General features: G+C 47.2%; 1 protein-coding gene across 6 annotated transcripts in view; it reads right to left on the bottom strand.

The window, feature by feature from the left end:
• ABTB3 (ankyrin repeat and BTB domain containing 3) overlaps positions 1-18,012 on the bottom strand; it is a 192,916-nt gene that overhangs the window by 23,622 nt on the left and 151,282 nt on the right. For 5 of the 6 annotated variants that reach the window (XM_052789751.1, XM_052789753.1, XM_052789752.1 and 2 more), the window contains 7 exons: positions 17,483-17,576; positions 17,238-17,373; positions 16,661-16,684; positions 15,346-15,566; positions 13,688-13,866; positions 1,657-1,762; positions 746-848 (listed from right to left, as the gene is read on the bottom strand). In XM_052789751.1, the coding sequence (XP_052645711.1) occupies positions 746-848; positions 1,657-1,762; positions 13,688-13,866; positions 15,346-15,566; positions 16,661-16,684; positions 17,238-17,373; positions 17,483-17,576 (863 nt within the window). The remainder of the gene's footprint in view (positions 1-745; positions 849-1,656; positions 1,763-13,687; positions 13,867-15,345; positions 15,567-16,660; positions 16,685-17,237; positions 17,374-17,482; positions 17,577-18,012) is intronic. The other variant, XM_052789750.1, reaches the window with a different exon arrangement.

The following is an 18,012-nucleotide window of genomic DNA, read 5'->3' as shown; positions in this document are numbered from 1 at the left end:
AATCTCTTTGCTCTGTGCTCTGGGTTGGCAGCACATCTAGCACCAATTCCCACATTGCTCAAACTACCCAAACTCAGTGGCTTGTCCTTGCCGCGTCTTGAAATAAGCCTTTATGGAGGGCCAGCTATGTTTATTTAAAAGCACACCTTTAATTATAAAGCTGCATACAAATAAGGTTTGTGAGCAAATTTGAGGTTGGGTTGAGCTGGATAACCCACGTCCAGCCTTCTGAGCACAGGGAAAAGACTATAAATACTACCTTTAGATACAGTATGATACATTTCGTAGATATTTTATTTTATTTAAAAAATGTCAAATGCTGGCAATGAATTGTGTCATAGTAGCTTGTTTTTCCTGGAGACTGCCTACACCAATACAAGGCAGGATTTAGCCAGTCACAGGATAAATGATTATTAAGAATCAAAATATTAAGACTCCTCTACGATTAAGAGCTGGATGCAGCAACGAGCTCCATGCAAATGCGCCTCAGTGGAATGAAGTCAGATGCATGGCCAGAAGCATGCATCATTTACTGGGTAGGAATCTAGTGATGGGAGCAGTTGTTAAACATACCGCAGATCAACTAGAATCAAGTTGTTGAGATGTTCTGCTTAGGAAAAACTTGGAGATTGGGCCACTAGCCCTCAAAGAATCTTAACAGCAGCAAACAAAAAAAAGGAAAAAAGCAAAACCACAACATCAAATTCTATTTTTGTTAAAACCCAGAAATGTCTCTATATTTTACCTTGGGGATGCAGTAAATAGCAACACTCTGTGTGCATAAAATGGTCTTCCTTCCACCAGAAATGTAACATCTGACATCTCTTTGTTGTTAAGAAAATGGGGATCTAGAGTCACAAAAAGAAGAAAAAAAAAAGCCAATAACTTCAGTTTGGAAGAGGTCATAAACGTACAGAATATTTTCCTGTTTTGACAAAAGACGACAATAGCGTAAAAGGATATTGTTTTTAATGAGTAAAGCCCATAAAGCTATTTCGGACAGCCTGAGACAGAAGCCCCCCAGACAGCCACGTGGAGTTCAGACGAAGGGAATTCAAAGCTTTGAAGTTCGTGACGACCTTTGCTGAGATGACAGCCAGCCATCCCCGCCGTGCGGAGCTGGCACAGCCTCCCAGCTCTGCTACCCAAAGCAAACTGCAGCTGAACGGATGCTGGAGGGCCCTATGCTCATCTATACCCTGTCACGTCCCCCTCCCTGTGCGGGGAAGTCTTCGTGCCAAAGGGGAAGAGGGTCCTGGAAAATTGCTCGGGTCTTCTCTCGGTCGCATTAAAGCAACCCGGGCTCTGTCAGCAGGGCTGGGAGGGCTGTGCCGCCGCAGCATCACCCACAGCCAGCCTCGGCAGTTTGAGATGCGGACAGACGTTTGGCTCTGGGCCCCAGGCTGAGATCCCAGCCTAATTAGCAACACAGACAAATCTTTGCAGATTTACGGTCCCACTCTAACGCACCTGATGACCCTCCCGATTTCAGCAGGTGTTTCAGGTCAGGCTGAGTTTGGGGCCCTTCCTTTTTCTAGTTCTGCCTTTCAAATTCAGGTTTTTCTCCACCTTGTCCCCCCCAAGCACCCGGCCAACGATGCAGACTTCCCACAACTCTCCTTGGAGAACCAACGAGTATCTTCAAGTCACACTTACCTAGGCGAGAGGTCTGCTTGCGCTTAATTTCAACGAGCTTTGGAATAGGGTAGGGTCCATAGCAATGAGTGAAAATGACAGAGAGCTGCTGGCTGATCACTTCGTTCTAAGCAAAAGAAAACAAATATATGCAATGTAGCTTAGTATGCAAGGTGAGATCAGTATGCAACAGAGATGTTATGTTGTTCTCAAGAGTTGCCTGTTTTGAAGCTGAAGAACGTGATTGCTGAAGCTTTATTAAAAATCAGAGCTTAGGATTATCACTGTTTGTTAGAAACTGCAATTCTCATTTCCTTGATTGCTATGTCTCCTGCAGGAATTAGTTAAAATGAAAAGTCCTCTCCTTGGATCAGAGGTCTTCTTTTCCTAACAAACTCCATAGCCCCCATCCCCTCCATAGAAACAAAGCTCCTTTACAATAGCAATTTCATTTCATTTGCAGACTTACTGTACTGGAAAATGACTTTTTGTCGCTGTTTAGAAAACGGTCGTCGGTCACGTTTTAGAAAACCAGAGCTACAAACAGATACAGCTGCGCAGCCTGAATGCAACAGTCTCACAAACAGACCCTCCCTTACAGAGTGACTGAAGCATCACAGTCTGCCACTGAATCTCCTCATTCAATCCCAAATGTTTCATTAACGTGCTTTTACACCACTGGCACTGGCCTGGGCACCCCTGTCCTGTGGAAGCCACCAGACCTTCACAGAACCAGGTCTGGTCCCTGGCCTTACCCATTTCTGCCCAGACCCCGGGGGCAAGGCACCAGCAGGACACTTTCCTAAGTGCCTAAGCAACTTGAGTATTCGTATGCCTAAGCTGCAAGGGTAGTGAAATGGATTTAGTGCTTAACTACCTAAGTCACAGCTGAAAGCAGGATTTAAAAGCTTTGGCAAATTTTATCCTGTGCTTTGCTGATAACCGGAGCAGGTCTAGCCAAGTTCAACTGTGCCACATGGCTAATTCATGATGACATCTTTTAAATACCCTGTTGGTTCGTGACCCTCTTCCACACCAGGAAACTGTGAAAAGGCGAGGCACTTAAATATAAGAGGGTCCAAGGCCAAGGAAATAAGCAGGTGAGGGACAAAAAAAGAAAAAAATCTTAATATAAAAATTTGAGGAGTGTAGTTGTTATACTAGAAATATCTCCAGGCTTATAGAGCAGAAATTGAAGCTTTCCTTTCTCCGAGCACATTTCAGCTCAGTTCTAACAGCAGTGCTCCTTAAATCCCACAAGGGACGAGGAGGAGTGGCAGAGATCCTGTAATGACTCCCTTACTGAATCTAATCAAATGGGGTGGGAAAGGGTAGAGCTGTGCCCTCACAGGCACACGCGGATGTCAAAGGAAATTACATGCGCTCGCCCACAGGCAGGAGTTGGCTCCTAGTACTACGTCAGATGTAGCGTTGAAAGAAACGCTAAGATAAGAGAAATACTGATATGAAGAGACACCATTTAGCACAACGCAGGGACCAGCCCTTGGAGAGGGGCTCACCGCTGTGGCTCTGAGACAAGGAGGACGTCTCACACCGGCAGCGTCTCTCTGTTCAACATCTTCCAGCCGGAGCTCTGCAAAGCACTTCACAAAGGGAGTGAATCACAGAGCAAAGAGAAAAGGAAGATTTAAGGCCAGATTTAAAGAAGGAAGTGACTCAGCTGCCGGGAGGGCTTGGGGGGAGAGCTCTAGACAGACAGGGCAGAAAGAGCAATTGCTTCTCTGCTCGGAAGGGCTGTGCCGAAGCACGGCGGCCGACTGAGTCAGCCAGGGAGGAGTGTGTCCGGGGGGATGCCGATTACCAGCAGGGCAGCTCCCAGTTGGATCCGGCAGATGCTAAGAAGTCAGTAAATGCAACAGAGGATGGGGATAATTCTGTGGTTCAGAGCAGAGGGAAGCTTCTGGAGAGGAGAGGCATAATTGGAAGAGCAATGCTCACCTTTACCCGCAGTGAATAAAAGCAGAGTAACTGCACTAAAGAGGATAGCTACTGGCAGCTCCCTCTCAAATCTGCTGGGTTGCACAGGTCCTGTCTGTGCCGCTGAGGTTTTAGTGGGTCCACGAACTCACCAGTCCCAGCTACAGCTGTGCCAGGCAATAGCTTTTTAAAAACACACATATACATCAATAAAGACGGTGCATCTCCTCCTTCTGGGCTGGCTATGGCAATGCACTGATGGAAGATCTGGGTATTGATCTCCCAGTGCCTCATTAGGAGCTGGAGGTCTCACTCACCAGTCCGAGCCACAGCACCGCGTACCAGGATGTCCAGGTGCACCGAGACTGGGGAATAACGGGCCAAACCCAGTCACGCAGGTGGGAGAGGATGATCCTTGCTCCTAACTCCAACAACGTGATGAACGGGTCGCGAATGCGGACAACCCCATGGGAGCCTGCCTACGCACGCGAGGTGCTGCCAGCTCCCTGGGTCACCAACGGGGCACGAACCCTGTGGTGTGCAGACACAAGCCCATTATAAAGCCACCTTGCTACTGACTGCCCACAAGCCTGTGAAAAACCTGGTGTAAACTAAGCTCTAATTAGCTCAAGATGTGATACATTCTCATGAGAGATACTTAAAAACCCTGAGACACAGAACAGAGATGGGACAAAGAGAAAAGAGACCTTAGGATCAGCACATCAAAGAAAGCAGGGCCATCAGACAGACAGTGGCTCGATGCATTGCGGAGCTCAGACCTCCAGTGCAGGACACCGATCTCATTTGGCAGAGAGGAGGTTGGAGACCTTTGGCTTCTGTCGATAACATTAAATACTTAGAACGCATGCCACCGAAAGGCCAAAAAATGTGCTCAGCTAGAAAGGTGAAGCATGTGCTCATTTAGAGTCATTGCTAACAAAGAGCAGCAAGTTTTCTCCCCGAGACACCGGGAGGGGAGCGGTGAGCTAGTACAGCAGAGCAAGCTCGCTTCCCGCCCCACCCCACACACAGCCAAGCTTACATGGCTGTGGCCCTGGATCTGCTCCCCGCAGAGCCTCTGCTGGCTTTTACCAAGAAACCAGGCAGAAAGAGGCAGCAAAGAGGAGAGAGAAAAGGGATGCTTTGCCTGCGACTGGGTGGCTGGGGAAAAAATTGACTTTTTAAAGCCAAATCCTACTCTTGGAGCAGGCTGAGCTGGGCTGCCTGTGAAGTAACTGGGAACAACTGCAAGAGTCCACAACCTGGGGCACCAGCATTGCTCTGGCAGAGAGGAGGACATGTCCAGCCTATCCAACCTTCCCCTTCGCACAGTGCCCACACTGGGAAGCTCAGAAGCTGTCCTGGTTACCACATCCATCCCAAATGGGATAATTCTTCCCCATTTATCCTATCACCCTACCAGCTGACTGTGAAATAAGAGCTGTAAGAGCTCGCTGCAGCAGTTGTGGGCAACAATACTAACACTTGAGGAGCAAACCGAAGTTTGTTTTCTTGCTATAGTTTGATGTTGAAAAACATTGTGCCAGGATGTGCGAGGCCAGCTTCCTTTCAGACATGGGCGTTCATTCACAGTCAAAGGGAGCTGATGCGCATCTTCTACTGTGGGAGGGGGAAGAAAGCTTGGCATAGGATATAATAAAAATATTTACCTAGCTATGGGGTAGTTTACAGATAGGCAAGAGGGAACAGGGAACAACAGTGAATCTTCTGAGGGAGACGGTGCTTCCAGCAGAGTTGGTTGGTGAGCAAGCAACTTTGCTTTGTAGATACAAGCGGTCTCCTGACTTAAAAGCATTCTTCAGCAGAGATCTAAAGGAATTCCCCACTCCTGGTGAATGCACTTGAGCTGCGAGGGGAATTAATAAATTCTTTTGAAGCAAAGCTGAAGGTTTTCAAGTTGCTGGAGCAGAGGTGACTAGCCAATTGATCTGAAAAGAGGTGAAGACCTGGGTGGAGAGTGCAGGATTATTTTTTCCTGAATGTCAGTCTGATGACTGTCTGTGGCAGGACTCAGGAAAGGCTCCTCCAGACTTTGGCACATACCCTGGGAGAGCTTGCTCCATTCCAGCTTACCCAGTTCAACCCAGTCTAGCCATTCTGGGACATGGTCCTACAAGGTACTGGACATAGCTGGGAAATACACAGCCAGTTCTCTCCAGTACTTGTGGAAGATATGTGTCATCTTGGCGGCTATGCTCCAAACTCTCAAGGGGAAAACTCGGGTTGGATTCAGCAGTTAGGCTAAAGCTTTGTTCTTCTCTGACCACACTTTGCTTCAGCTGCCTCTTCTTCACAGGCTCCCCCATTCCCACACCACATCTCTGGACTGCTCAAAACCCACTCCTTAGTTCTCCTCACTGGCCTATAGATATCCCACCACCTCCCCGTGGCTGCCCTCTACAGTGGTAACAAGTTAGGCTGCTTTTCTTTGCCTCTCAAATCCCAAGCACTACTTTGGGGTTTCCCTCTATTGATGTCATTCTCACCAGTTCAGCCCCATTAATGCCAGTTTAACCTAAGCGTGCCAGGCCCTCAAATTCCTCTACCACAAAGCTCCAAAGCCAAAAGCTCATTATGTTAAGCAGAAAAATCACACTTACTCTTTTGGGCTCAGTGTCTGCCTGTCAATACACATCTCTCCCCCCTCAAGCAGAGAAACCATGCTGCTCAGGGAATGGGGGTGCTGGCAAAAGTATCTTTTCTCTCTCTGGTCCTGAGGATGCCGGAATGACCCAGCTCTCTGCTAAACGCAGAGCAGCAGAAGCGCCGCTTCCAGTCACCCATTTCACATGTGGTCCCCGGCAGCTGTTCCAGCAGTGGTGGAGTCTCAGGATACCCCAAGCCCATTGAGGACTCATCCATGAACTTCCTTCCACGATACACTGGGATGTTCTTGAATTATTTCTCTGTTTATGCTCCCTTCTTCCGAGAAAGAGCCGATAAAGAGTGAAGCAAGAGAGGGGGCTTTTTGCAGAACCCCATCCCTGAGCACCCAAACTCTACGAGACTTTCTTCGCCCTCTCTCTGAACCTTTTCCATCCTTGCCTAGGTGTTTCCACTACGGTCCTCTAGCATAATTCACTTTTGCCAGCTGCCTCAAAACTGATTAAATGCCACTTTAAAGGGTCACTCCTAGATGATTAAACAGCATACACATAATTAATATTAGTCAACAGCTGCAAAGGTAGGGAAGCCCCAGAGGTTGGAGATACAGTTAGAGGCAGTGAACTGCGTAACAAAATGGGTTTTGTTAGTGGCGGGCTCAAGTCCTTCCACTGCAAATACAAACAGAAAAGAATTAATCACAGGTAAGGCACAAATGGACCCTTCAGTTAGCTTCTGGGAAAGCTGCCAAGCCTCCCTTTCAAAAGGCTCTTTATATCACAGCTGTGCATTGTATGTAAAAAGCTCGGATCCCCAGGCACAGTCTAATCCCTGGGTGAGAGCCCAGAAAAGGGCAGGTGTCACATCCATGGCATTTATTTATTGTAAATGAAGAAATGGCTCCTGCCTCTGGCAGGGAAACATTTTAGAAGGCAGACAGAGGGTAGAAAAAAAATCAAACCTGTGTTAGTACAAAGCTGAATCTGCGTTACGAAAACACGAGACAGAATTAACAGTCTGTTATTAACATGCCGCTCGGTACCTGGCGTTCCCATCTCACATGGAGAATGCACGACGTACATGTGTGGATAACTTGCGTCCTGGTTACTCTGAACTGTTCAGACACAGAATTACTACAAATGATAATGGGCAACGTTACAGATTGCTGCAATTACTTGAGAACAGTGAAACCCGCCTTATGAAATCACTCAAAGTCCCAGCCAAAAGATCAATCACCAAGCGCAGGCTGGGCACTAGCTGACACACAGAAGGGCATTAACCACTCACAGAACCTGTAAGCGGGCACTTTAGCATCCTGGAGGTCTTCAGTGTTATTTTTAGTGCAGGTTTTGGTGTGTCTGTCTCCTCTGCAGAAAGTCCACATTTTTCTTCACTTAAAGTATTTCAGTCATCAGCCAAAATATTCCATTTTCAGGTGTTAATTTTTTCAAGAAAGGCAAAATATTATGTGGAGAACAAATATTCTAATGAAACCTGTCATTATAGTAAAACCTCAATTTTCTGTTGAAAAGCAGTTTAATAAGGAAGTAAAATCTCACCCAGCAAAGAGGGGTCTTTCCTGATCTGTCTCCAGGCAAGAGAAACACGCACAGCACTCTCCCAAGGGAGGGCTTTCCTCTAGGAGCCGAGCGCCGCAGAGGGTTCACCTCTCCCCTCTCCCCTAAGCCCTTCCTGCAGAACAGGGTAGTCTGGCTTCATACAGCAAAACACGGTTTCACTCAAGCTCATCTTAAATATTCATTTCAGCCCATCATGAAGCAAGGGACAAAAAGGGGAATTTTCTAGCAGTGCCACTTTCTAGGTCACGTGCAGACCTTGGGGGAAAGCTGATGTTTGCGACCACCGTGCCCGGACTTTGTAGAACAGACGCACGAGCTGAGTCTGTTGACATTCTCTGAGGAACCTCTCCCGACATTTGTTTTAGAGGAATTAAATCCAGAAAGACCATAGCAATAAAGAAACAGGATGCCCATCTCAAGCTTCAGCTTCTGAACATTTTGCCGCAACAGAGCAGGCAGGTGTTTCAGCCATTCCTGCTGCTTTCTCTTTGTTGGAGATGTGAAATTTTTTTGTCAGTAGTTACTGCATCTGTGACAGAGGCTACATGCTGCTATTTCTGAAAAGATGTATTAAAAAAAAACCTCCAGACTTTACTTTCTAAGAGATTTTGGATTCCAAGTTGCTGAGTTACTGCTGAAAGAGTGCTTTAGCTTTTAAACTGTATAGGCTAGGTTTCTCAAGATACCCACATGCCTTAATCCTTTTGGAATTTTAAAAACTGGTTATTGTTTTGAATTGTTATTTGTTCTCAATAACTGTCAACACCAGACTGATGGCTGTTACTCAAAAAGCTCAGCCTTCCAAAACAGCCTCTGCACTCCTGCAGGTTTCTTCAGCTGTCTATAGGTGCATTTGTAGAGGTTGGGAAACTCTGTAGGAATTTTAAATTCTGAGGAAACATCTTTGCAAAGTAGTTTCCTGCACCTTTCAACAAGCCTGGCTGAACAGTGTGATCGACACCTCGCTAATGGGCTAAATTTTAAAATAAATGACCTTGTCACTGACAGAAACTGATGGGAAGGATGAAGAGAAAGCTGCAGAACACAACTGAGGAATGGGAATGAAGGGCCCCTCCCATGACTTTTCAAGCTGATTTTGTCTTGGACAATACACTAGCAGGAATACTCGTAGTCCTAAGCCAAGTTTTCCTGGTGTGAAGCACCTCTGGTGTCAGATGGAGCTTCAGACAACGGTTCAGCACGTGCGCTCAATGCACGTGTGGACTAACACGCAATTCAGTGATGTGTGCCCACAAAGGATCCAAAGTAATGGCAAATAGCAGCTCCTTGCCCATACTGCGAGGGGAAGGGAGAAAGCTGTAAGAGAGATTATTTGGAATTAAAAGATTGTGTTTTTCCTCAAAACACTAGGCCAAGGACAATCTGATGTCAATTGCTGTACGCAGAAACAGCAGTGGATGAAACTGGCTCATAACCTCGTACTACCAGCAACAGTGCTGGCTCATCTGCATGGATGGAGCTGGGTGATTTTAATGACAATTCAAGCTCACGCTGAGCTCCAGAGTGGAAATCTAAAACCAGCCTCCTCCAAAGGCCAGATGTGTTTAACTTCCAAGGCTGTGGTTTTGAGTCTCTCTCTTTTCAGGTTGTGGAAATGTCAAGATCAAACTGAAACAGCTCCAGGATTTTCATAGACAGAGGACAGAGAAGCATCCTGCACGTTCAGCACGTTATCCTCAAGAGAACCTCCCTGCAAAAATGGAAGAGCTGACCTGCAAGCCCCACCTCGGGCACTACAAGACCGCAGATCTAGGTGCAGCCTCCACGCAGCTCTTTTAAAACTCGCTATTTGGCGCGGAGGGGGGCAATCTCTGAGCTGTGGGCAGCCCTCAAGCATATCCACTCCTCAGGCAAATATGGTCCTCTGACATGGGGCAGGAGGGGAATCCAGCTCAGAGCCAAGCTCAGGCAAAGCAAACGTCAAGCTCGTCTGGAGGCAAAGGAGAGCTCCCAGTGAGAAGTTCGGGGGTTTCCCCAGGCCACAAAGAGCACAACACAGATTCCAACAGGCAGAAATTCAGCTGCATCCTCCTATCCTTCTTCTGTAACAAGATCTCCCCTGTCATCTTAGCTTTGAGGGACTCAACTCTGCTCTACGCAGCAGCTCAAGTTTAGCTCAGGGCTACTTGCTCCCAGAAGTGTCTCTCCGGCTTTTCTCACGCAGCCTTGTCCAAACCACTTCTAGCAGGCTATGTTTGCATGCTTGTCTGCCACAGAGATTCAATCCATCCCGAAATGGCAGCGCCTTTCCTCCTCATCTGGTGGCCCAAATCCACCACCACGTCGTTGACATTTTTAGCGTCGGAGCTTTCCTGGTTTGAGTTTTGCTTGCTCTTTGGAAAGTGCCTTAAACCGAGCTCTCCGTGTCCTTTCCACTGATGCTGCTTTCTCCAGAGCACCTTATCTCTGGTCTTTGGTTTGGTAATGACCCAAGCACACTACATGACAGCAGGAACCGCGGGGGGAGCAAGTGCAGAGTGATTCTCTGCCTGTTCTCGCAGCTCTGCCTCGCCAGCATGGAAATACTGCCACTTCTCCACTCGCCATCCAATTCTCAATGGTGTAGCTGATAAAGACATTTAAAGGCATGAAAGGAAATGAAAGCGCCCCGTCCCACTGGAAGATGCCAGGAGCTGGGTATTGAACCTTCATTTGTGCTTTTGGAAGTCTTCCTCCAGGGCTTTAGTGCAGCAGCGAACAACCGACGTGCAATCTACTCACTGTTCTTCCCCGCTTATTTCACAGCTTGAAGAGGGGCAATAAAACTAGGGACTTCAGCTCTGCAGTTTTGCCTGGTTTGCCAATTTTTGTTGCCGTTCTGTGTTCCAGCATCAGAACTTCTGCAAATTTTATTTTTATTTCTACTGTCCAGTGTCCCAGCACATAAACAGGAGTGGAGTGCCACCCTGATGGACACCAGTGCTGGCTGGTGGCAGAGCTCCCACATAAACCCTCACATCTGGACCTTTTAGGAACAGGCATTTTAAAAAACATCTGTAAGACAAAAGGGACTCCTTATATCTGATGGTGTTCTTGTACGGGTATTGGTTATTTTTTCTTTAATCTTTTCATTTTTGTAGTATCTGGCCTTTCTGCATGGCCTGGGAACCTGCAAGAACATTTTGTCCGACAGTGCAAAGTAGAAGGTTGGGGCAGAAGGTGTGCTTTCTACTTTGAGACCTGCCCTATGTTTCTATGCGATTTTTGGAGAGTCTCTCCGGCCAAATTACTCAAATTACAAATTGCAGTCTGGCTTATCCAGGTTGTCACAGCTTCTGAGGCTGAGACTGTCACTCTACGAGGCACTGAAAATCTGTCTCTTTAATTACCTCAGTTTCCCTGTTCGTAAAGGGAGGATAAGATCTTATTCCGTGTCTCAACTCATTAAAATTTGTAAATTGTTCTGAGACTATGGGATAGTTGGAACTTTTTATAGGAATGCAAAATACCATTTCTATTAGGTGCAAGTTGCCATGCAATTACATTATACTGAGCATCACAATATGCAGCAAATGGGACATCTTGTTTTACATCAGCTAAGAAACGCTAAGTGGCTCTGTGCTTCCTAGTTGCTTATTTTATACTTTTTGCCCTGAAAAACTCATTAAGGAAATGTACTGGGCCAGACTGTGAGGTTTAGCAAGAGCCGTAATCTCTCTCGAAGTTCCCAGCCCACAGGGAAAAGGATGTCTGTGTGGGCAAATCAAGCTCCTCTCCCCACAGCTCTACAAAATGCAGAGCTTCACAATTTGCTGTCGAAAGAGAAGGATGTGAACCACAGTTACGGCCCTTCTGCACCTCTTAAAGGGGATTTCCATTCTGTGGGTATACATAAAGAATGGTCTCAGCCCTCAGCCCTTCCAGAGAAGGGGAACAGAAGATCCTTTGAATCTCAGCTTTCCTCGGCTGCCTTCTACAGAGGGACCAAGGAGAACTTTTATTGGCTCATTCTCCTACAAATGAATTTATTTTGATTCCTTCCAAAGGGTTGCATAGAGTGTGTCCTCATTTCTGTCTGGGAGGGCTTTGTGAGAGGCCGTTTGGACAAGACCGCTGCAATAATTCATGCCATTTGCGGACAATTTGTAAACCCTTACAGTGTCCCAGAATGATTCATTATTTTTCTCAGAATATGAAGCAGTGTATGTGTGTGTTATTTGTGAATATGCATGCTCATGAAGAGTGAAGACAGGCAGCTCCCCTAGGCCCAGAGGCAGGAATAAAGATCAGCACAGATTTCTTCTTTGTTGTGTAGGGGTTTTTGTCATGCTACAGTCCTTTCACCCCTCCACTTTTTAGGTTTTAAGTGAACCCAAAGCAGAAGGTAGCAGTCTTACTTGTTTCCAGGTCTCCTACCACAGACTCTGGAAGACCCAGTCTAACATGTCCCAAAGGTATAATCCTACGTAAATGACTTCTACTAACAATGATCACTGGCCTTGGCTTCAGCCACCCTGGAGAAGAGCAATTAAAGCCATCCCTCATCCTAGATTACGAGGCCTAAACTTAATCTCTGTTAAGTTTTCAATATGATTAGTTTTTTATCAGCTTTCAAACCAAACAGCACCTTGCTGGTAGTTACTGGGTGAACATACATTAACCTAAGCAAGTTCAGAACAAGGAATCTACAAATCCTAGGATTTGGAATGACTTCCTAAAAGCTATCTCAAATATTCTCCATAAATACCCACCCAGTACAAACTAATCCCAAAGGGAAGGCTTGCGGGAGCAAAAATCAGAACAATTGCTGGAACAAGTGTTCAGGATCTGCTCGGGACTGTAGTCCAAGGCCTCTTTTGCAGCAGGATGCAAGAAATAAATCCATGTAGGCTTTCATTAGCTATTCTAAGTCTGGAACCTTTTAGTATTGAGCGCCCGCACCAGAACCTCTCCCCTTTTCACATTATTCAGGCTATTGCTGCAGGTGCTAAAAATTATTTGCTCCTTGCTGTTACACATACAGTTGGGTGAGAAATGTCACTTACTTCCCAGTTAAACAATTAGAAGACCACACCAACATGTATTGTGTTGCATGAGAAAAAGAATAGCAATCAAATCCTTTTGATGCTTTTCATCACTAAAATGATTTTCTGGTAACAGTAAAGTTGACTGGGCATTCCTTGGGAGCAACTGACTGTCAGAGGGACCAGTAGAGAAGAGACTGTTGGTTATAACATGTTTTAAAAGAAAGTATCCATCCTTCACTAGGTAAGACATTTTCCTCTCCTTGCCTCCCCCATGATCATCCCCTTTGCTATTATACTTGCATACCCAATGGTACCTCCCTCAAAAGGTTTTGTTAGTCTGATTTGTCTGGCTAAGAAAATGTCAGCTGAAGGAATAAATCTGGGGAGGCTGCAAGTACAAACACTCACAAAGAAGATTTTAAAAAAATTATCCTGTTCTGTGCTTGTAGAAACCAGTCTCCCCACAAGTTTAAGAGTCCAAATCCCACATGAAGGGAAAAGAAAGTCATGTGAGATGTTAAAGAAATCCAAAGCAAACACGAACATTAGCTTTGTTTTACGGTCCTGTAAAACAAGCTGGGTAAAGTTACTCTTTGGGTCGCTTTGGTTATCAACATCTCTTGCCATACTGCAGTGACCCTTTTGACTTTAATTTCACCACTATGCATCAGCTTCTGTTGTCCCTCCAGCTTACTGTTAGCATCAGTATTAAGCTGTTCTAGCAGGAGATGTGATTAGCTTGTGTGTTTTTAACCCATGCCTCCACAGTGGAAAAAAACCTGAGGTACATAATACAAATAATAATAATCCTATACAGTCTAAACAAGCTTTGGGACAGCTGCGCAAAAATGGTATCACAAGCTTTGTGTCTTATGGGATGGGAATGAGGCTGATTTCTTTAAAACACGTAATTTATCCTACCTTGCTGGCTTTCAGTATCTCAAACATCAGAGGCAGCCCTTGTGTGATGAGCTCCTCTGTGTACTCTTCTTCCTGAATGGACTTGAATTCCTTTAGCAAGCACTGGATGAGGGGTCGTCTGTGCTGCTGGAAGGACGTGCGCAAGGACTCCAGCCACGTGTGCAGTGTCCAGGGAACACCTATGGACAGAGGACAGAGCTCATATTCCCAGCTTCAGAGAAGAATGTGCCCTTCTGCTTTTTTACCTGTACTTAAGTTAAGATTTTAAGCAAAAGCTGCCAAATAACCCTAGAAATCAAATTCCTATTTATCCCCAATTGAGAAGGCTGGTGGTTATCAGGACATCCCAGACCTAATGCACAGAGGCTTTCCTCCAAATACTAAGAGAAGACTGTGGTCTCTCTGCTCATCTAGCCTTCAGCTTCTCTGCTGAGACTGCCAATTTGTGGTAATTGCTGTGGTGCTCTGTGATGCAAAAGCCTTTTGGAAACTAGATTTACACTAGCTCATTTGTTTGAATGCGGCCCTGGAGAGCCATTAAATGGTAAAAAACAGGATTTTGGTCACTACCCACCTGGATACAAACTGGTGGTCTTCAGCTTAAAACTTTCTTTAAGTGCTACCCCACGTCCTCTCCTGATCATTACTGTTTTCCCTAAACAGCACTGGGCAAGTTAAGCATATCAGCCTTTCCAAGTAGTTTGTTGTGGCAGAACCACTCTCCAGGAACTTAAAGGGAACTGCTTCCATGCACTGAGCGAGAAAGCACATGGAGCTAATGTACCTCTGCAGGCATTAGGCTGGATGTGACCTAGTTTCTGCTCTTGCAGAATGGAGTGGGAGGAAATGCAAGCCTGGTGTTTGGCTACAAAAGGTTTTTCCTTCCATTTCAGCAAATGCCTAGTGCCTGGAGAACAGCCCCGTCGCTCTCCTCTCATTCGTCGCCAGGTCTTCGCCTGCTCAGCCCACCCGCTAAGCCACCGCTCAGACCACTGCAGACCTTGACCCACACCACGTGTCCCCAGGGCTGGAGCACCGCAGCGGGCAGAGGTGTGCCGGGCACTCGGGTCTCTCTCACTGAATGCAAATCAATGGGGATGGTAAATACCACACTGATTCCCCTCCAACCTACCCAAACACCCTCCCCATGGGCAGAAGCGGCTTCCCAGCAGGCTGGTATGATGTTCAAGCCCTGCATTGGCAGAGTTGGCACACCAAGAAGCCAGTTCCCTGCTCCTGCCCTCAGAGGCTCACAAACCTCAGAAAATAAAAGGTGTTTTTAACAGTGGACTGCTTTACTGCAGAGTTCAAAAGAGGAGCTGTTGGAGGTGGCCCACGGCAGCCGAACACCGCCCCAGAGCCTTACCTGGGGCACTTCCAGGTTAAGATTTGGACTCTTAAACTCTGCCACGCAGCAGTGAAGATGGCTGCTGGTGGAAACCACTGTCCTGCAGAAAAGTGCCAGCGGCCCCTGAATGGGGTTGCGCTGTGGAGCTGAAATGGGCCAGGAACCTGCCAGATCCCCCGTCACCTTCTGCTTCCACGAGAGCTGAGGAAGGTGCAACTGCGGTCGGTTTAAGCAACAGCCCGTCAAAAGAGATGTGTTCCTGACAGCGGTCCCTCCCCGGAGGGAGAGGAGAGAGGGTGCCGGGACTGACCTATGCTCCGAATGTCAATGGTCACATCCACGTAGCCGTGCTCGGCGCTGTGGTACATGGCCTCCTTCAGGGCTTTCAGCTTGGCCTTGCTGTTGCGGCTGGCACAGAGCGGAGCTGCCGCCGAGTCGGGCAAGTCCGTCCCCTCAGCCAGAATCTCCTCCAGCGACAGAATATCGCTCTTCTCCTTCTCCGGCTGAGCAAGCAGCTTACGAAAGACGTTCCTGTCAATCACAGCACGACAGAGAGAGGGAGGGGGAAAGAGAGGGTGGGAGAGCAGAGTCAGCGGCTTGGCTTTCTTTGTGCCCGGGATACTTGCTGCGATGTGGCAAGTTAGGACACCTATCCAGGAAATTACTCCAATTAATGGCAGGACCGGCTGAGAGCAGTCCCGAGGCAAGCACCGCTCCTGCTAGCCCACCTGCATCGCCTGGGCCACGTCTGCAAGACGCTGCTGTCGTGACAGGAACAGTACAGATGTCGCATGAGTAGCGGCATCTCGTGGGAACAGAGACCCACGAGCCAAACGTGACTCAGGACTTCTTCCCACAATCTGGGAAGGCCGAGGTGCCTCTGGACAAGCTCTCAGGACTTTCACCATGGAGGTCACTTGAGAAGGGAGCTGCCTGGAGCTACCAAAAGCACCACCACTTGATTAACACTCAAAGCGGTCTGGGAAAGCTGGAGCAGCTAGACATTCAACGAGGACAGTCAGGGCAGGTTCGAGCACATCTGGGACTACTCTGCAAAGCCACTGATCCATCACTGGGCCATCAAATAGCAAAGCCCAAACTCAGAGACTCGATGCCCTGAGGTTCGTACCAGCGTAACCTCATCAACCTCAACAGAGTCGCTCTCGGTTTCACAGCTGTGAGAAGAGAAACCAGGCTGGCCCCCGTCCCACCTCCCTCGTACTCCGACGTCCTCCCTGCCCTGCTCAGACCCCGGCGCGGGGTGGCAGCGGGGCATGGCGTGTCCCAAAGAAATCTGCAGCAGAGAGGGAAGGAGGAAGGAGTGTGCGTGAGCGGCCTACAGGTAGAAACATAAGAGCCATGGCCCTCAACATGCACGGCCAGCAGCCAAGCCGAGGAGAGCCCCGGGTCCTCGTCAGGCACACAGCTTCCACTCACGCCAGCTGGCAGCAAGGCCGGAGCAGCGAACGCGAGACTCCGATAACCAAACTGTCCGCTCTGTCCCAGGGATCCCTCGCAGGCTCCAGATGGGCAGCGTTGCGCGAACCTGCCCTGACATGCCGTTAGCATGTTGTTAGACTGGCAGCTTGTCTCTAAGCAAACAGACGGTAGGTACTGTCTCTAACCTGTATCTATGTTCCTCTGGATGGCTACAATCAGAAAAGTAGGAACGTGAAGATCATAATACTAATCCATTACACTGCAGTCAACTCCTGAGCGTTGCAAGTTCATGCATGCCAGGTGCTCATTTCATTACTTTTTTTTTTTAATTTGCAGCATACATACAACATTAAGACATACAGGACTTTACAGTAAACACAGACGCAGAAACTCTATTCAAAGAAAATTAAGGCTGCAGCAGTACAGACACGATTCACTCAAATCTGAGAAATACGTCAAGAAATTCAGAAGGAATGTCTTTGGCATTCCTTTCTGCCGTCACATCAGCTGCCATTTAACAACCACTGCATTGCAACACACCACGAGGAGTCACCTTCTTTTTTTTTTTTTTAAATCAGATATCAAAAAGCAGCTTGTACCACCAACTGGTTAAATTCACATGCTAGCAAAAAGCCTTACGTCTCTGCTCAGTTGGTGGCATGTTCAATCGTTCATGCAGAACTTTCACCCATCTGCTCAAACCGGACACCCAAGCAAAAAATAAGCACTTGAAGGATGCCACTAGACTTGTTCCCACTCTACCTGTGTCCATGTGCAGCAGCCTGACTGAAAGAGTTCATGTCACCTTGTGGAGTCATGGAAATGCCGTTCCTGTACATTGTTCCTATCATGGGGTCAGCTCCTCGCTCCAACAGCAAACTGACCAGTTCAAAATTTCCTGCAAGTCAAGAGATGCATTTTTACTTCTTTTAAAATCCAGTATTTGCTCACCTAAACCACAGATCCCGACTGAAGAATTTATTACAGTGGGAGGAGAAAGTCCTTACCAGCAGCTGCTGCCAACTGTAAAGGAGTTTCAGAGTAATTTTCCTCTCCATGCTCCAAGGAACCTTCTACCTTTGCTCCAGCATCCAGCAACAGCTAGAAAGAAAATTCACCATTTAGAGCAACTGGGAGTATCACAGTCTTCAGAGTTCATGAACAGTGACGGATGGGAGTCTAATGCTTCTTGTTAGCTGCAAACCAGGTACAATGGAGACAAGTGACATGCAAATTCTGCCCATTGTTTCACAGAGGCAAACCGATTCCTTTTTTTGCTCATTTTATGCTGCCAGACACCAGGAGCACTAGTGTCCAACTTCAGAGCCAAAAAAGTGTAACCCAGTGCTTCTGAATGGGAAATGGGGCAAGGTCAGTGTTAGGAAGTAATGCGCTGAAGATGGAAGTACTGAAAATTAGCCCGACAAGCATCCTTCCTTCATGGTCTTCTAGAAGCCCAGCACAATCCTAAAATGGATCAGATTTCAATTGCCTCCATCTTTTATATAAAGACATGGCCAAAAGAAAGGCAATTCTT

Source organism: Harpia harpyja, chromosome 6, assembly GCF_026419915.1.
Source record: "Harpia harpyja isolate bHarHar1 chromosome 6, bHarHar1 primary haplotype, whole genome shotgun sequence".
NCBI lineage: Eukaryota > Metazoa > Chordata > Aves > Accipitriformes > Accipitridae > Harpia > Harpia harpyja.
This window is presented reverse-complemented; position numbering and strand designations above follow the sequence as displayed.